The sequence below is a fragment of the Felis catus genome, chromosome E3 (assembly GCF_018350175.1).
Source record: "Felis catus isolate Fca126 chromosome E3, F.catus_Fca126_mat1.0, whole genome shotgun sequence".
NCBI classification, from domain to species: Eukaryota; Metazoa; Chordata; class Mammalia; order Carnivora; family Felidae; genus Felis; species Felis catus.
The window spans coordinates 32,464,267-32,483,031 of NC_058383.1; the positions used below are offsets into that span (position 1 = coordinate 32,464,267).

The window sequence follows — 18,765 nt, forward strand, 5'->3', positions numbered from 1 at the left end:
AGGACTCCGGGGGTGGGCTGAGTGGTCGTCTCAGCAGCGCGCCCTGTCCCCGCGGGAAGCTGGCCGGCTCTCTCTCTTGCTCCCCAGCACGTAAGGGAGCACATGCCAAAGCCGCTTCCTTTTAGGGGCCGCAGGGGTGGGGGGTGGGGGTGTCTCTCTAGGAAGGGGAGGAGAGGAGGGACCTTAACCTTCTTTTCACCTGTAAGGCCTTGTGGTGATGGCCCAGCATCAGCGGCAAGCCAAATGGTGCTTCTGGCAGAGGGAGGGCCGGTGAGTCACCAGCAGGACTTTGTCCCCACCCAGGGTTAGACGTGCAGTGCGTGAACACACACACACACACACACACACACACACACACACACACATTCAAGCAAACATCGGACCAAGGCAAAAGCAGGACAGCCTCTCTACTAAAGAGCCAGTGAGTTGCTACCAGTCCTCGGTGTGTCCTGTTTGTTGTCTGAGGTCTGGCTGGGCATTTCTGGGAGCGCCGTCCCTCGTCCCGTCGGCCATCAGAACTTAAAACTCCCTGAGCCACCAATCCTGCTTCGTGTGCCCGGAATCTCCATAGCCCGCCCCCTCCCCCACACTGGCTCTGGTTCTGACGCCCGGAGGATGCTGGCGCCCCCGAAAGCCATCTGCTGCTCTTCCTACCCCGGTTACTGATTCTTTCTCTTGCAAATAATTCTTTTGACTCTGCAGTTCTAATACCCTGGGTTGTCTGTTATTTTATGTGATTATTTTGGTGGGTATTTTCTAGCACGGAGAGCATTTAGGCCGTCAATCTGGAGATACTTTCCTACTGTGCACCAAAATCAAGGCTGTAGAGTGTCTGTGGGACCCACCTGAGTTTCTGGGTGGAAAGGGGGTGCATTGGGATACATTTTGAAAACAGGACTGAGTCCGTGTAGTGTCTGGGTGAGTGTTTTTAGTGATTGAGAAGCCTTATCCAAAATCCAGACCAGTCTCCAAGTAGATCAATAAAGACAGCGTTCGATTCAGTGGGGCCAGTGAGTGAGCCAATAGGATCAAAAATGCCAGAAACACTTTTTTTTTTTTAATGTTTATTTTTGGGGGAGAGAGGGACAGAGCATGAGTGGGGGAGGGCAGAGAGAGACGGAGACCTAGAATCCAAAGCAGGCTCCAGGCTCCAAGCTGTCGGCACAGAGCCCCACACAGGGCTGGAACTGAGGAATGGCGAGATCATGACCTGAGCCGAAGTCGGACGCTTAACCAACTGAGCCATCCAGGCGCCCCTAAAGTGTATTTCTGGTTTTTTTTTTTTAAGTTTTATTTATTTATTTTGAGACAGAGAGAGAGAGAGCAAGCACACAGGGGAGGAGCAGAGAGACAGGGAGAGAGAATCCCAAGCAGGCTCCACACTGTCAGTGCTGAGCCCAAGGTGGGGCTCCATCCCATGACCTTGGGTTTGTGACCTGAGCTGAAATCAAGAGTCAGACGCTGAACTGACTGAGCCACCCAGGTGCCCCTAGAACGTATTTCTTAATCAGACCCTCTCTCATAAGCCCCGTCCTATCCCAGCCGTAGCTAATGGGCCTGTGCAGAGACATGCTGCCTCCCCAGATCCCTCCCGCCTGCTGCAAAGATTGAAGGAAGTCCCACCAAAGGTCAAGGATGCAAGGATGGCTTGATGCTTCCTGAGCCCTGTCACCTGACGTTAACTAGGCTGCCGTGTGATTTCCATTAGGCCCTAACCACGTGAGCGGGGAGGAGGGCAGCAGAAAATGTCCTGGAGCCCAAGGTGGAAAATAGGGGGTTGGAGTCCCAGCTCTGCCCAACTTTGGCAAATCACCTGCAGCCTTTGTGAGCCTCAGTCTTTCATCTGTAAAGTGGGGATAATGATACCTTGCCCTGCCGGCTTCACAGGGCTGACATGAAGGTCCGACACAAGACACGCCGCGTAAACTGCAGCTCGACCTTTAATCATGAAGAATCACTTGGGTGACCCCTCGGCGCACCCTCTCCCCGGGGACCTGCTGGACCTCCTCCCTGTCTTGGGGGCACGCGTGCATTCCTGTGCGCTGTCGCGGTCAGGGGCAAGTTCGCTAGTTCTCCCTGAAGAATGCCCGTCTTTCTTGTCATGTGGCAACAGCAGCTGGCAGAGGGCAGAGGAGGCCGGGGCTGGGAGAGGGGGCCTGGCTGGGTCGAATACCCCACGAGGGACGTCTCACCACGGGCTCGTAACTGTAACAGTGTTCTGCAATAGAAGACTCGGAATGGTAAACATTTGGCGAGAACTAAAGACAACAGACAGAGCCCCCGAGGGGTGGAAGAGGCGACTAGTAACGCCAAGGAAAAGAAGGGTTCTTCGAGGGAAAAAAAATGCAATCAAAGCACACTGTTTGGCTCTGTAGTTGACAACAGCTACGTGGTCAAAAGGTCAAGGTCGATGATTGGCGTATGGCAAGACTGTATGGAGATGGAGAGAGTGGGCAGGTGGGGGGCCGCGGTGGTAAAGAGACTCTCCTCTGGGCAGGAAGCCGATGTTTACAGTAGATGAATCAGGCGGGGAGGCTCCTGGCTTGACTCGGTCCGTGGAGCCCGAGACTCTTATCTCGGGGCCGGTGAGTTCAAGCCCCCAGGTTGGGTGCAGAGATTACTTAAAAACTAAAATCTTTAAAAAATCCCAAAAAACAAATACAGTAGGTGAATCAGGAAATAGAAGTGCATATGGAAACATGGAACCCTGGGGAAAAACACAGCTGAAGGGGTTAAAAGTGATTGCTTCCGGAGACCAGGAGCAGGGCAGGGCAGAGGCTGTGGTTTTTCATCACACGCCTTTGATCCTATTATCTTTTTTTTCAACGTTTTTTTTATTTATTTTGGGGACAGAGAGAGACAGAGCATGAACGGGGGAGGGGCAGAGAGAGAGGGAGACACAGAATCGGAAACAGGCTCCAGGCTCCGAGCCATCAGCCCAGAGCCCGACGCGGGGCTCGAACTCACGGACCGCGAGATCGTGACCTGGCTGAAGTCGGACGCTTAACCGACTGCGCCACCCAGGCGCCCCAGATCCTATTATCTTTTGTGTGGTTTTTTTTTTTCCTTGTCATCACCTGTATTATATAGATCAAAACGTATTTTTTTTTAGAAGTTCTGCAAGTGCTAAGACTTTGATTTCTAGACTGGGACTTGAAAAGCTCACCCGTACAGCCTCCCACCTTTTGGAGCGTCCCGATCAGTGGCTGGAGAATCCGCCAAAGGGAAGTACGCCGTGGCCTGCCCTCCTGCCTGGTGAAAGCCATGCTGGCACGTGGCAGAGGCTACTGGAAAATGCTTTGTGGACATTGGAAACCTGTCCCCCGTCCTCCGAGGGGTCTCCCACTGAGCTCACAAGGGCACCTGGAGTGGGGGCCAGGACACCCTCCAGACCTGACCTTGCTCCTGCTTCCCTGTGGGATCGGAGCAAGCCATGGCCTCCGTTCCTGGTCTCGGTTCCTGCCTCTGGGCAATCAGGGCTTTGAGTTTTCTGAGAACATTCACAGTTATGCATTTTTAGAACTACAAACGATAGCAGATAGCTTTCCGTGCACTGGGCACAGCCATGAACAGATAGATAATAGATAGATAGATAGATAGATAGATAGATAGATAGATAGGTAATAAACAAGTGAACAAAATGAGGTACCCTGAGGCCGTGAAAGTCCTCGGAAGAAAATGAATGGGGGGACAGGATAGACAGTACCAGAGGGGGCACAGGTGCTCGTCGGGTGATCTGGGAGCTTCTCTGAGGATGGGCTGTGGGAATTGAGACCTAGACAATGCGAGGGAGAGCCAGCTGAGGGCGGAAAGGAGGGTGTCCTCCAGGGAACTCTCCTCCAGAAAAATGAGACCAGGCCAGCCCGCTAGAGCACTGAAGGCCGCAAGAATAGGGAAAGCAAGAGGCATCGGCATTCAGCAGGGCATTTTTTGGAGGGAAAATAAATCTCTGTGAATGGCAAGGATAAATTCGGTGCCACCTTGGGTTTGGTGGGCTGGCCTTCATGCAGCCCCCAGCCCCGGGGGGTTTGTCTGTCCTTCAGTATCTCCAGAGAGGGTGCACGGAGACCCCGTGCTGGGGTGAAAGATGGGTGCGTGTCACGAGGAAAGCACCGCTGGGAAGGGAGGGCCCAGGGGATGCCAGAGGCTGGTCTGTGCTGGCCAGAATTACACTCCCCGGGGAACTAAGGGTGGTAATAAGTCAAAGACGTGGCATCGAGGCTTCTGCGCCCACACGGGACTCTGCACAGCTGTGGGTCCAGTAGGTCAACTTTGAAGATGGAGTATGGCACAGCAGTAAGTGTCCAGTATGGTCAACTGAGCAAAAAAAATTAACAGTAAAATCCACTACCTGCACGTACCCTTTGACGCAGCACCCCCACTTCTAGGACTCCGCGGAGAGCAGCGTAAGGGGGCGCCCGGCTGGCTCAGTTGGTGGAGACTGCACCCCTGCATCTCAGGGTTGTGAGTGCGAGCCCCACGCAGGGTGTAGAGATCGCTTAAAAATAAAATATTAAAAAGAAAAGGAAATAAGTGTAAGGATATCCCTGGGCAGTCCGGTGTGAAATAGCAGGACCTCCGGAAAGGACCTGAATGGCCCTCAGCAAGGAACCAGTTGAGCAGACTGGCCTCAGCCACACAGCCCAACACCAGGCGGCCATGCCAACGACGAGGTGGAATCCTGCGCGCCCCAAGAGAATGATTAGTGGTGGTGGGGAAACTAGGCTGGAGAATGGACTCCCGACTCCACACCCGGCTCGCCTCTCGGTGAAGGGAAAGTGGGGCTCGAGGTGAGCAGACACCCCCGCTACCCTGGGTAGGGAGGAGGTGTGCGGAAGAGCAAAGCACCGCAAAGCGCGCCCTGAGCTCCACCAATCCGGAAGGTGGGCGCTGGATGCCCCCTCCAATCAGGAGCGGAGGAGCGGGTGAGGGGCGGAGCAGGAGGCCGGAAGTGTCACCCAGGTGCAACTCCCTCCACACGGAAACCGGAAGAGTGTGGAATAAGTGTTCCCACATAACTATTTCTGGAAGGACGCAGAGGAAAATGGGAAGAGGGGTTCCCTGAAGGAGAGGAAGTAGGAGCCTGGCCTCAGAGATAGTGGTAAAGGGACCCTTGACGTAAAGGTGCAGGAGTGAAGGGCCCTTCTTTAAAGGTTTCTGGGATCTCTCCTACTTACAAATGGTTTCTTCCAAAGCCTGTGGTGAGGTCACTTGCCGTGCGTCAGGTCCACAAGTTCTTTTTGTCCCATTTTGCTTTTATGGGAGATCCAGACATCATCGTGGGGGAGCACTAAGTAGGTTGCATTTACTTCTCTATTCCCGAATTTTCCTGGACACCTAACAGTTCAAACCAATCTGTAGCCACCCTTGTTTGCCCCTAGATCTTTGTCTTACACTGGACTCAAGACATTTTGTAAAAACTTAGCGTCTTCTCTGCGGGAGCTCCTTCATAATGTCTGGAATTCCAACCGAACTCACTCCCAAGTGTTAAAGCAGTGCCTTCCAGACATTAGGCGTTCTAGAACCACCCTCAGTCTTTTTGCTAACACTGAAGACCTCCCGTCCTTTTATTTACATCATATTTTTCTTGAATGATTCACTTTTGAAACTTCAGATTTGTTTTGGGGCGCCTGGGTGGCTCAGTCAGTTAAGCTTCTGACTCTGGGGATGGGCTCAGGTCACCATCTCACAGCCCATGGGATAAAACCCTGCCTCAGGCTCCATGCTGATGGTGCGGAGCCTGCTTGAGGTTCTCTCTCTCTCCCTCTCTGCTTGTCTCTCTCTCTCTCTCTCTCTCTCTCTCTCTCTCTCTCTCTCTCTCTCCCTGTCTCTCAAAATAAACTTTTTTTAAAAAACTTCAAATTTGTTTTAAAAGGATATTTCATATTACTACTGTAAGTAGTGTTACTCATGAAAAGAACCTTTTAAATTCTTAAATTCTGGCTACACTCTATGACCTACCCAAAGTTCTGCTTATTCTTTTTGTAAAAAAAAAAAATGGCAAGTGTTTGAGACAGGCTAACACGGAACTGGGTCTTTTTCCTTGGTGGACTCAGAAGGATTGGAGTGGGGACTTTCTTACTTCGTGGTTCAGTGTTATTTAATGCCCTATCAATCAACGTATCAACCCAAACCATGCCCTATAGCATTTGAATTCCACACTTCGGAGAAACCAGAGTTAGAGCCTTTCTCCCCTCTTCTGGAAAGTTTTAGTTATGTGTCCATATGCTTTTGTGTCATCTGAACTGGATAATATATTAAGTCCATTATCCCCTGGCATTTATGGCCCTGCCTGATTAGGTTGGCTTTCTGGGAAGGGTCAGAAACACATCTGTTTGGAGGCAGCCTACGATGGCGGCTAAAAATGATGCAGGCGTAAACAAAGGAGTATTTGTCCTTTTAACAAGAATTGGAAGAATTTCTGAGCTGGTTCACGGATTCTTCCCGAGCGATGATGAGCAGAATCGCCGTTGGGACCGCACAGGCCGAACTCTGGAGCCGGGGCTCCTGGCTCATTGTTAGGGAGTCCTAGGTCTTGGGGAGTCCCCCCGTGTGAGCCCACGAGCCTCTGCCCCCCATGAGGGAATGATGAGTCCCGTGAGTGAGAGAGCATGGTCAGAAAAGACAAGCCCCCGGGGACGAATGCCTTTGGTGCTTTTGAGCAGCTCTCCAGTATCACTGTTATCCACTTGCTACAACCCTAGCTCTTCGGCAAGAGTTCCAATTTCACTTTGCTGTCGCTTCCTATGGCGGAGTATGCAGACTGTCCAGCCAGAGTAAAAAGTTTAGCCTGAGATCTCAGTGGTTTAACATCCAAAGGCTTCTTTGTCAATCACAGTATCTGTCCAGAGCGTGAGGCTTCAATGAGTGGTGGCTGCACCATCCCGGCCACTTCATGGGGGAGGGATGTGGGAGGACGCACACCTCCTCTTCAGCCCGGAAATGCGCACCAGGGTTGCTTACAGCCCATTGGCCAGAGTTAGTCACAAGGCTCCAACCTAACTGCAAAGGAGGCTGGGAAATGTAGTCCTGTCAGGCCCAGAGGAAAATGAATCCGTCGCAGCTGTCTACCATCCACCGTGTTTCCATTTTGTGGTTAGATGTTCACATAGGGATGGATGTTAAGAGGAGGGGTGTTTGAGTGGGGATTAATTTTATAAATGGTCAGATCGTTAGGAAATATGTTCGCGTTGGGATCACTTTGGCTCTGCTAAGCACCATTGCTGTGATCATGAATACTCAGACCTCCAGCTTCCTGGGAGCTGTGAGCCTCCCAGGGCATTGCCACCATTGCCTGGTGGGTGGGGGATCAGGGAACAGCATTTTGGCATACATAGAGCCACTCGTTCCTGCCCCGGCGCCCATAGTGTGCTGCTTTGAAGAGGTGCGCGCTTTTCTGAATTAGCGATTTTAATCGGTCCTCACCCGACTTCCACAAGGGATATTTGGGCATTTGGATGCAACACGGAGCAGCTCCTCATGCCAGACTTAGGTCTATACAGGGAAGGAAAGATGAGAGAAGAGCTGGGGTTTGTTTTTTTTTTTTTTAACTTTTTAATGTTTATTTATTTTTGAGAGAGAGAGCGAGCACAGGCAGGGGAGGGGCGGAGAGAGAGGGGGACACAGAATCCGAAGCAGGCTCTGGGCTCTGAGCTGTCAGCACAGAGCCCGACGCAGGGCTCAAACTCACAAACCGCGAGATCACGACCTGAGCCGAAGGCAGACACTTAACCTAGTGAGCCAGCCAGGCACCCTGAGAAGAGCTGTTTTTGATTTGCTAAAACCCCCACTAAAAACTGCCTATATTTTGCTTAATTTTGCTCTGCCATTGACACGTGTATTTCTCTTTCTCTCGCCCCCTTTAGCATCTCTCTCTCTTTCTCTGGACTTTAAACGCAACCCCTCGCCCCACCGTGCCCTGTGAAAATGTTGGTGCTCCTGGCTTTCATCATCGTCTTCCACATCACCTCTGCAGCGTTGCTGTTCATCGCCACCATTGACAATGTAAGTTCCCTTTCTTTCCGACCGTCCCAGAGCCCCCGGATCCTGCAGTCTGTAGAAGCAGGATTGAGAACTTGCCCAAGGCGATTAGGATACGGGCTTGTCCTCCCCCGTGAGACATGCCCCTCTCAGCTCAGGCCTCGGGACTCGGCCAAGTGTGGAGGTTCAGAGCGTCTCATGGTTAGGTCTGGATGCACAGGCGCCTGGATCTTCTTGTCCCTGATCCCCCACATGCCTGGTGTGATGCCTTGGGTGTAGGAAGCTCTTTCCTTGAATTCACTTGAATTCATCCCTCCTCTGGGTAAATTTCTTAACCTCCACACTGTGCCATCCCGGGGCCGGACCATTCTTTGCTGTGGGGCCGTCCTGTGTCATGTAGGATACTTAGCAGTATCTTTGGTCTCCACCCACTAGATGCCATTTTGTGACAACCAAAAACGTCCTCAGACATTGCCAAATGTCCCCAGGCGGGCAAAACCACCCTCAGTGGAGGCCCACTGCCCTAGATCCCCCAGGTGACCCATCCCAGGTGATTTCTGCCCCTCCTGCCTTTAACACCTTACAAGTCAGGAACCCTGTTGCTAGACACCCACCCCCCCCCCCCCCCCCCAGTCATGCCTTCCCTGGCAGAGCTCACGCTTGGAACTTTCCTGCTGCCCCTGCTCCCGGAAACATTGAACTCTTACTTTCATATCCAGCCTGCGGCCGTATAGCAGGGATGCATTTGAGAAACAACCCATCGGTAAAGACTAATAGGTCTCCTAGCAGGAAATGAAGCTTGGTACCAGAGGTCCTCCTGGCCTGCACTTAGCCCCACGGGCCTGGCTTCAATCCTGATCGTTTCAAACTCGGAAGCATTTAGAGTCAGAAACACAGCTCAGCAAGCCACGGGTGCGCCTTGCGCGTGGCCACCGATGCTGCCGACATCGAGGACTCCTGTTGATTGATCATCATATGGGAACATAGATTATCACACCGCCTGCCCCTTAGCGCTCACCCTGGCCGGGTCCTGCGCTAGGCCCTTATACATGCACCCACCCATTTGGTCCTCACCTCAAGCCTACGAGACGGGTCCTCTTCTGACACGGTTTTATGATGAGGGAGCTGGGCCTCCGGGCAGTTGGACACCTGTGCTCAGCTCACCTGCAGTCAGTGGCGGGACTGGGATTGGAGCCCTTCCTGACCCTGGATCCTGGAAGGGAGGTGATTGCAGTGATCAGTCTGGGTTCCAGAAGGGTCTCGAGGAGTTGCTCTGCGGGGCCAGGGCAGAGATCACAGTGATGCTGTGGCTTAAAGGGTTCGGGCCTCTGTGACATAAATGGCAGTGAGTGTTCTTTTAGAATCCCCTTTCTCTGTGCTTTGCAACTTCCCCTTTGAGATCCCGAAAGGGTCGCAGACGTCATGAGAGGGATAGACAGACCTGAAGGGCAGAAGAGCCCTCAGCCACAGCACCAGCTAGTCCTTTGGGGGCACCGTGGGTATTTGTAGTGCCCTGGCACTTACCAAGAAGACACGGACAGGCTTTTTTTGGCCAATTGGTAAGTCACGGTGTTCATTATGAGTTAGGAATTACTGTTGGCATGTAGCTGGCACACGGGAGCTCGGTGAATGTTTGATGACTGGACAGACAGGAGAGGGGGGATTCCAGTCTTTGGATGGATAGAAGACAGAAGAAGGGCCCAGTGGGGGCGGGGAGCTGTAGAAGGCACAGAGAGGAAGAGAGCATTTGGGCCGAAAGCAGAATTCGGCCTGCTGGTCTCCTCCACAACAGCCTTTGCCCCTGGATTTCAGCCTTTCTGGCTGCCCCCTGACGTCGCCCCTATAGTTCGTGTGGATCTGCCACTGTGAGCTCTTGTTATTGCCAGATGAGCCTCATTCCCTGCTGAAAAGCAGCCCAACAGCACGGACCTCGCTTGGGAGCCTGTCGGACGTGCAGAATCCCAGCCCCACCCCAGACCTCTCAAATCAGAATCTGTAGTTTTCTGATTTTTTTTTTTAAACCTTTACTTATTGTTTCGAGAGAAAGACAGAGCGTGAGCACAGGAGGGACACAGAGAGAGGGAGACCCAAAATCCGAAGCAGGCTCCAGGCTCTGAGCTGTCAGCACGGAGCCCGACGTGGGGCTGGAACCCACGAACCGTGAGATCATGACCTGAGCCGAAGTCGGACGCTCAACCCACTGAGCCACTCAGGCGCCCCCAGAATCTGCATTTTAACCCGATTCCCAGGGGCCCCACATGCACCCTGCAGACTGAGAAGCGCTGGTCCCGTCCCGAATATTTACTTCCCGCTGTGCCTCGCATCTGGGTAGAAGTCATTGCTTTCGTGATTAACCGACCGCCCTCCCCTGTGTTTCTGCTTTGTGTTCCAGGCCTGGTGGGTAGGAGAAGAGTTTTTTGCAGACGTCTGGAGAGTGTGCGTCAACAACACAAATTGTACAGAAATCGATGCCAGCTATAAGGGTGAGTGCGAAGCCGATACAGAAACACCGAGCGAGAAAGGAACGCTCAGGCGGAGGGCTCCCCTGTTCGCTGCTTTCATACCCTCTCCTGCGCTCTCGGGGTACTTGGAAGGGGCTGGCCCAGTGCTCCGTGCAGGCCGGAGACAGGAGGGGTGTGCAGAAACCAGCTAAGCCGCCCCCCCTCCCCGCCCCGGTTCTTGGCCCATCAGAGCTTCTGTTTCTCACGAGGTGTCAGGCCACTTTTCCCGGTTTGGGCACAGCCACCTTCTCCCCTGTCCTCACAAGGCGGAGAGCAGAGAGCCCAGAGCCCAGCAAGCTGCCGGGTGTCTTCAGGAGGGCATCCTGCTCACGAGGGCTCCGCCCTCACGGCCCGATTCCCTCCTAGAGGTCCCACGTCCGAACACCATCCCCTCGGGGGTTAGGATTTCAATAGAGGAGTTTGGAGGAGGCATAGTCAGCCCACAGCAGCCCCAAATTGCACCGTCCCTGGTTCACCCCGAACCGTGAGATCGTGACCTGAGCCCAAGTCAGACGCTCAACCAACTGAGCCACCCAGGTGCCCCCTGGATTTTTATGCTTCATGGAGCTGTAATTTACGAATCAGAAACTGCATACTTCTTAAGGGCTCAGTTCAAAGAGTTTTCCCAATGCTGTATACGCCCGTGCAAGAGAGAGAACTTTCCCATCACCCTAGAAAGTTCCCTTGGGCCCCTTTCCACTCGTTTCCCGCCAGCCCCGTCCCGAGGGCAACCAGTTCTGACTTGTGTCACTAGAGTTCCCTCTGCCTGTTGGGACTTGATACAAATGGAGTTGTACAGTGTGTATTCGGGGGCGGGGGGCGGGGGGCGGGCTTCTTTCGTCACTGCAAGGAATGGGGTGAGGGCCCGGGTGCTCTATGGATGGCACTCCTCATGTACAGCCAGGAGGGACCGTGAGCCACTGCTCTAAGCATTTCATTAGATACTTCCAAGTTGGGGCGCCCAGGTGGCTCCGTCAGTTAAGCATCCGACTTCAGCTCAGGCCCTGATCTCACAGTTTATGGGTTCAAGCCCGGCCATGGGCTCTTTGCCGTCGGCATGGAGCCTGCTTGGGTTCCTCTGTCTCCTTCTCTCTCTGCCCTTCCCTGACTTGTTCTTTCTCTCGAAGGAAATAAACTTAAAAAAAAAAAAAAAAAGTACTTACAAATTATGCTTTCCTCCAGTCAGTTTCAGGCAAAATTGGGGAAAAAGAAGAAGGTTTGTCGTTAGGTTATCCCGTGCAACTTTGGCCACCGTCCCCTCACCCGTGTTAGCTGCATCCTGGTGATGACGTTCGGCCCTTAGGCGGGACTCCCCCTAAAATCCTTACATGGATGGATTCCTTCTGCTTGCCCTGCCTGAAGGCGGGGGCTGGGGGGAAGCTGGGAACCACGCAGGTGGCTCCAGCCTGTGCCCTTGACCCCTTGCCTACACTGGCAGTGTGCAGCTTCCGCTGTGTCCTTCCGTGCGATGCCCTCCATCCAAGCCCAGCTCTTCTCTCTGCTGGGACTTCCTTCTGCCGAGCCTGGCTCTCCAAGGCTGATCCGAGAACCCTCCCTTTCTCTTCTCCTAAGTAGCGGTCATAAGGCTGATTCCCTTATAGTTAGGGGGTATTCAGTAGTCAGTTCTCAGAGCACTTTCTGAAGGTCCCTTGGGCCCGTGAGCCCCACGTCCCCAAGAATCCCTCTGGAGGCCTGTAATCCTGGCCCGTGCATCCTGACCTCTCGAACCAGAACCTGCCAGGTTGGAACCTGAGGGTTTGTACTTAAAAAACAAATTCCCCAACCACGAGGCGTGCATTTCGGGGCAATACCCAGACCAAGAGGAAAAACACAACAGGTGGTTCTTGCTCCGTTTTCCAGATAAGGACGTCGGGGATCATGTGGTCCAGTGCACAGATAGACACTGAGGGGGAGGGGATGCCGGGAGGACACCTGGCCGCTCTTGTGCTCGTAGTGTGCAAATGTCCGTTTACCTCCTGTCGTCCTCACTCGGGAGCTGTCAATGTCACTGTGGCCCCGGGGGTCTGCGGTCCTCGGTCACGCTCTCTCGCCCCCTCCCCGCAGATTATTCCACGGTGCAGGCGGTCCAGGCCACCATGATCCTGTCCACCATTCTCTGCTGCATCGCCTTCCTGATCTTCGTGCTCCAGCTCTTTCGCCTCAAGCAGGGAGAGAGGTTCGTGTTAACCTCCATCATCCAGCTCATGTCATGTAAGTAGAGCGACGGGCTTCCTGGAATAAGTGCTCCCCTCCCGGGAGCTCCCCTCCCTACTACACCACGACTAGGAGCGAGGAGCGGCGGCAGGTGAGGTCTTAGAGAGGAGAAGCCAGCCGCCACGCTGCGGCGGAAACTTCTATACGTCAGAGTCTGGGATTTAGTTGGAGGGTCAGGGCAGGCGTCCCCAGGACATGAAGTCTGAGTTGGGATCTGTAGGATAAGTAGGAGTTGGCATCTAGAACGTGCTGTCTTGATACTGAGGGGAGAGGCAAAGGTTCCCCCAGGGAAGATGCCACTAATGTCTGTGTGTGCTGATGATTCGGTCAGGATGGCTTTTGGCTTCAAGTAAGAGAGAAATGCAATAAACAAGGGCTTCAGCCACAAAGACCTTTACTTTTTTTATATGACAAAGAGCTTGAAGGTGGAAGGAGCCATTGTTGGCCTGGCAGCTCAGCAGCATCAAGAGCTTCCACTCGGTTCTTTGATGCTTTTCATCTTCAGAGTGTCAGTGATGACTTCCTCATGGCCCCCAAAAGGCTGCTGCAGCTCCAGACATTCATCCTAACCTCACAGTATCTAAAGCAGTAACAGGGGAAAGTACAGCAACAGAAGACGCGTTCTCCTCCCTATCTGTCTCTTTGCAGGGAGTACTATTTTTCACTGAAGGCTTTTTCTGCGGCCAGAACTGGGGCACATATGGATCCATAAAGTATAGCAAGTAAACAGGAATAGGACTGCTGGGTGGGGGAGGGGAGGGGGAGATGGTTGGCAAACGGTGGTCCACGGGCCAAATCTGGCTCACTGCCTGTTTTTTTCTTTTTTAATCTTTATTTATTTATTTATTTATTTAAAAAAAATTTTTTTTCAACGTTTATTTATTTTTGGGACAGAGAGAGACAGAGCATGAACGGGGAAGGGGCAGAGAGAGAGGGAGACACAGAATCGGAAACAGGCTCCAGGCTCTGAGCCATCAGCCCAGAGCCCGACGCAGGGCTCGAACTCACGGACCGCGAGATCGTGACCTGGCTGAAGTCGGACGCTTAACCGACTGTGCCACCCAGGCGCCCCTTTTTTAATCTTTTTTTAAATGCTCATTCATTTTTGAGAGAGAAAGAGAGAGTGTGTGAGCAGGGGGAGAGGCAGAGAGAGAGGGAGACCCAGAATCTGAAACAGACCCCAGGCTCCGAGCTGTCAGCACAGAGCCCCACGCGGGGCTGGAACTCACGGACCGCGAGATCGTGACCTGAGCCGAAGTCGGCCGCCCAACCGACTGAGCCACCCAGGCGCCCCTCGCTGCCTTTTTTTATAAATAACATTCTAGGGGCGCCTGGGTGGCTCAGTCGGTTGAGCGGCCGACTTCGGCTCAGGTCACGATCTCGCGGTCCGTGAGTTCCAGCCCCGCGTCGGGCTCTGTGCTGACAGCCTGGAGCCTGTTTCGGATTCTGTGTCTCCCTCTGTCTCTGACCCTCCCCCGTTCATGCTCTGTCTCTCCCTGTCTCAAAAATAAATAAATGTTAAAAAAAATTTTTTTTAAATAACATTCTACTGGAACATAGCCCCGGCCACTCGCTTGCACAGCGTGGCTGCGTCCACGCTCCGGCGGCCAAGCTGAGTAGTTGCGACAGAGATCGTAAGTGGCATACGAACCCTAAACTCTTCGCTGTCTGGCTGACACCTGGCTTACACCGGTTCTGACTCACCCTCCGGGCCGTGCTGACAGCCACCCGAACAAAATCAGGTCCGGCTAGCAACAAGTGCGAAGTCAAGCGTTCACGGGGTAGGCGGCAATATTCTGTCACAAAACATTAGCTGTGATCTTTCCAAAAGACCAAAAGTAACTACTCCCCAGTCATCGAAGCTTACGTGCGTCTTCTTCTCCAGCCGCGGTCCCCGCGGGGGGCTGGTGCACGCCGTGTCAGTGGTCCGTGATCTGTTTATTTGCTTTCTTTGGACAGGCCTGTGCGTTATGATAGCAGCTTCCATTTATACCGACCGGCGTGAAGACATCCACAAGAACAACGCGCAACTGTATTCGCTGACCGCGGACGGCAGATATGGCTACTCCTTCATCCTGGCGTGGGTGGCCTTTGCCTTCACCTTCATCAGCGGCCTCATGTACCTGATATTGAGGAAGCGCAAATAGGACACCCAGAGCTACGTGGCGTTTACTGCAGTACAGAATCCACATTCAGATAACCGTTTTGTATATAATCAATTGTGTGTGTGCGTGTGGTTTTTCTAGCAGACATATCGTTTCCTTTAAAAGCCAAAAAAAAAAAAGAGAGAGAGAGAGAGAAGAGTTTTTGCATTCTTGAGATCAGAGAAAGAATAGACGATGAAGGCTAGAACCCAGAACTCCTGCCCGTCCAAAAGTCGCGAGACGACAAAGCCAAAAATCCAGCCATGCTCAAATCCAAACATGTTCAGTGGGATGTTTCTAGACCGTGGCGATGTGCTGTGATGTGATGTGACGAGAGACCAAGAACGCCAGGTCTCGGGGGACGTCCTCCCCCCCCCCAGGCTGGAGCCTCGCCGAGCACCCCCCTCCCCTCGGCCTCCCCTCCCCATTCTGTCTGTGCTGGTGTTGGAGGTGGGGTGAGGGGGGTCCGGGTAAGGGATCGAGTCTCCTCAGATGTTTAGCCAAGTTCTATGTGAGAAACAGATGTGTATCCCCTGCTGTTCTGTCTCTATCCAGACCAGAGCCCAATGGTCCTGTGAGGGGCTGGGTCCAGAAAGTTCCACCCATGTTTGCTGATGATGTTAGGTGCTTGCCTTAGGGAAGGTGAACTTTAAGGGGGGTCGGGCTGAGGCTCACCCTAAGGCAGAGAATCTCAGCGTGTGACACCCGGCAACCTAGTAAGGTGCAGACTGCCGGGGCCCCTCCCCGGACCTACAGAATCAGTGTCTTCAGGGACGGGGCCTGGCAACCTGCATTCCTAACAGGCTCCTCGCGTTGAAGCCGAGGACCACAGCCCCAGGGCCGGGTGAGCACAGCTGCCTCGTCACGAGACGTAAAGATCTTGTGGTGAGGTGCTGGCCGCCACCGGCCTCCGTTAGCTCTTGTCTCTTCCACAGCAGCTCACATGTGGGTCATCGTCCCAACTGTGCCCAAGCCAGTGTCCAGACAGCCCGATGGCCTAGAGGTGCTGCCTTCTTCCTCCTGTAAGTAGGAAAGCCTGTCCCGCCTTCCGAGGCGGGCCGGCCTCCGCTAACCCCCATTTCTAGAGCCTCAGCGGGCCCACCCGCCGTTCGTTCATTCAGCAGCATAAATCATGGAATGCTTGGTACATGTCAGGCCCAGGGCCCGCCGAGTGGGGACAGTCTTCTCAGGGGCTCAGCGTCCGCTGGAAGAGGCAGATTAAAAACTACTTAGGAAAACTAATCACGAACTATGACGAAGGCCGCAGAGAACACAACCCAGGTTCAAGAGAGAGAGGCCCTTGGGTAGGGGGGAGCCTGCTGTATGCCTGCCTATTTTCAAATGCTCCTGGAGGCACTTAGACCGGCAGAAATATCACTCTGGTCTGCGACACAGAGTGCCTTTGTCGGGCGGTGGTGTCTCATGACACCCCAAGGACACTTTTGTGGAGGGTCCCAGGGTCCCGCCCGCAAAGGCAGCCGTGACAGGCTTCCGGATCGCCGTGGCTCCCGAACATCGGTGTGCACGTGCCGCCTGGGGAACGTGCCTTGGCAGGGTCCGGGGGACGAGCCCGCCAGGTGCTTTTGAGGCTCTCCTGCAGAATAGGGCCGTGGGGAGTTTGTCTTCGGGGTGAAAGCACGGTGAGTGGCAGGTGACCCCGGGAAGTGCCTCCCGTAAGAAGTTCTTCGCCCCTCACGGTCTGTACCCTCTTGGATTTTGGGCCTGCCGCCGGGGACATGTGCCTGGGGCCCCGCGTGGGACCCATCTGCCGTGTCTCCGTGCTGGCACTTTGACCTTCTGCTAAGTGGAGCGATGACTTGTCATCGCCTGGTTCCCGTGGAGCTGGGAAGATGCCCAGGCGCGGTCTTAGGGCCACCACGGATGCCAGTGCAGGATGGGCTTTTCTCTCCACCCACTCGCTCGTTTCTTCGTCCATTTTCAACAGCGCATTAAATGCTTACTGTGTGCCGGGCACTGTGTGGGGCTCTCAAAACACAGGGCGAGCAAATTCATTTGAGGTAGGAACTCCCTCCTCGTGGAGAGGCCACCAGCACAGCGACAAAGGGACAGACACGGGGAAAAACTGTCACCTCTTGCTTCCGTGGAAAACCCATTGTAAGAGTGTGGGCCATACCTCCCGGGGTTTGCAAGATGCTACGTGAGCCTCAAGGAGGAAGGTGGGTCTGCGTGCCCCGGGGCTTTCTACCCAGGGGGCTTTTCTAGAATTTTCTAGCTGCCACAGTGGAAACAAACAAAAGTCTTAGAGCCCCAAATCTGGAAAGCCGGCTCCCCAGGCAGGGTGCGAATTTCCCTCCCCAAATTGGAGGGGTACATGAGTGTCTGAAACGACCCCGTGGATTTTCCTGGCTGGTCACCCCTCCTGTGGAGCACGTTTGGTGTCCACATCCATCTGTGACGCTCCGGTTTTGTGAAACATGAGAGGTGCTTCCTCCCCCGCGTGGTGGGATGTGTGACGTGCATCGGGAAAGTAAGGTGGCAGCAGGAGGAAGAAGATGCCCAACCTTCTTTGCCCTAGACAGAACCAGCCCTCACTCGGCGCTTAGGGTCAGCTATTCAAGGACAACCCCAATGAAGAAACTTAGCTGAGACATCCAGGAAGCAACGACTAGGACCAAACCCATGACTCGTAACAACTGCATTTGAAGGGAGTGTAGTTTGCGCATTTTAGGACATTTTTATAAAGTACTGTAATTCTTTCGTGGAGGGGCTGTGGATGGAGACAGATTAACTTGTTTTGTTATTTGCATTAAAATTCCTTTGGGTCTCTGTTCAGATGAGTTTGGAGGATTGATTTGTTGGTCGGAGTAGATGTATGTGTTCGTCGATGAACGCAGGAAAGTTGGGGGCCTTCCCCCCCCCCCCCCCCCGACGCCACCCCCCACATACTCTCTGCTGTAGTTGTGTGCCTGGGTACATTCGTTCTTCAACAGGGCTCAAATCCTAGGATGCTCTGTACTTGCCGCTAAGGAAGACCTGCCCCCGAGCCTCTACGTAGACGCACTCAGCACAGTACCTGGAAATAGGAGTCGTGGCTTCCTCTAAAGTGTGCCTGGACGAGAGATTGACTTGCTAATAGTTGAAAGGCTACTTACTATACAGTAGGTTAGACAGTTCTGTGTATTGAGGGACAGTGGTTTTGGGGGGCAGTGTTACGGAAAGGCTTAGGGGCTGAATTTGAATCTTGGCTTGGGGACAAAATGGGACTTTAAGGTAGTTAGATCCTTTCTACTTAATGCGTCTTTAAAGTAGTCTATTTCCTATATTTTATATAATCTGAAACTGTGCATGACAAAGTTTGGAAGCAAACTGCCCAGAACCACAGACTCGAATGTTCCCAACCGTGCCAACCATCTAGCGGAGAAGGCTGCCATTTTGAGTGGCGGGGGCGCCATTTCATTTCCCGGCAAGATAATCCTGGGCAGTGTTTACAGCGAGCCATTGATATCTGACAGTTCGCCACAGGACAGTTTCCACCCCCCCCCCCCCCCTTTGCCTGCAATGGAATCTGTTTCCCAGAAGAATAACATGCTTCTTCTGGGACCCCGTGCTGGAAGGCCCCACACTTGGTTAGCGATCCGCTCGCTAATGCCACCTTAAAATTCATAATGATATTTGAGCAAACAGCCCCACTATTTCTGTTTGCAACGGTCCCTGAAAATTATGTAGCCAGTCCTGTTCTCCAGTTTGCTTAATAAATGCTTCTGCTTTAAAGGGTTTGGTCAAGGGGCGCCTGGGTGGCTCAGTCAGTTAAGCGTCGGACTTTGGCTCAGGTCATGATCTCATGGTTTGTGAGTTCGAGCCCGTGTCGGGCTCTGTGCCGACAGCTCAGAGCCTGGAGCCTGCTTCGGATTCTGTGACTCTCCCTCTCTTTCTGCCCCTCCCCGATTTGTGTTCTGTCTCTCTCT

General features: G+C 53.4%; 1 protein-coding gene and 1 long non-coding RNA gene across 3 annotated transcripts in view; one reads left to right on the forward strand and one right to left on the reverse strand.

Annotated features, from left to right (window-relative positions):
• EMP2 (epithelial membrane protein 2) overlaps positions 1-17,632 on the forward strand; it is a 33,317-nt gene extending 15,685 nt beyond the window's left edge. For both annotated transcript variants that reach the window (XM_023246206.2, XM_045047401.1), the window contains exons 2-5: positions 7,866-8,004; positions 10,373-10,463; positions 12,546-12,692; positions 14,655-17,632. In XM_023246206.2, coding sequence (XP_023101974.1) covers positions 7,927-8,004; positions 10,373-10,463; positions 12,546-12,692; positions 14,655-14,842 — 504 coding nt within the window. In that variant the 5' untranslated portion in view covers positions 7,866-7,926 and the 3' untranslated portion in view covers positions 14,843-17,632. The remainder of the gene's footprint in view (positions 1-7,865; positions 8,005-10,372; positions 10,464-12,545; positions 12,693-14,654) is intronic.
• LOC109495292 lies at positions 1,923-5,661 on the reverse strand. Its single transcript, XR_002150630.3, has 3 exons — positions 5,178-5,661; positions 4,362-4,498; positions 1,923-2,218 (listed from the first exon to the last, which is right to left on the reverse strand). It is a non-coding gene; the product is annotated as an uncharacterized LOC109495292 (long non-coding RNA).
• Positions 17,633-18,765: the final 1,133 nt, after the last annotated feature.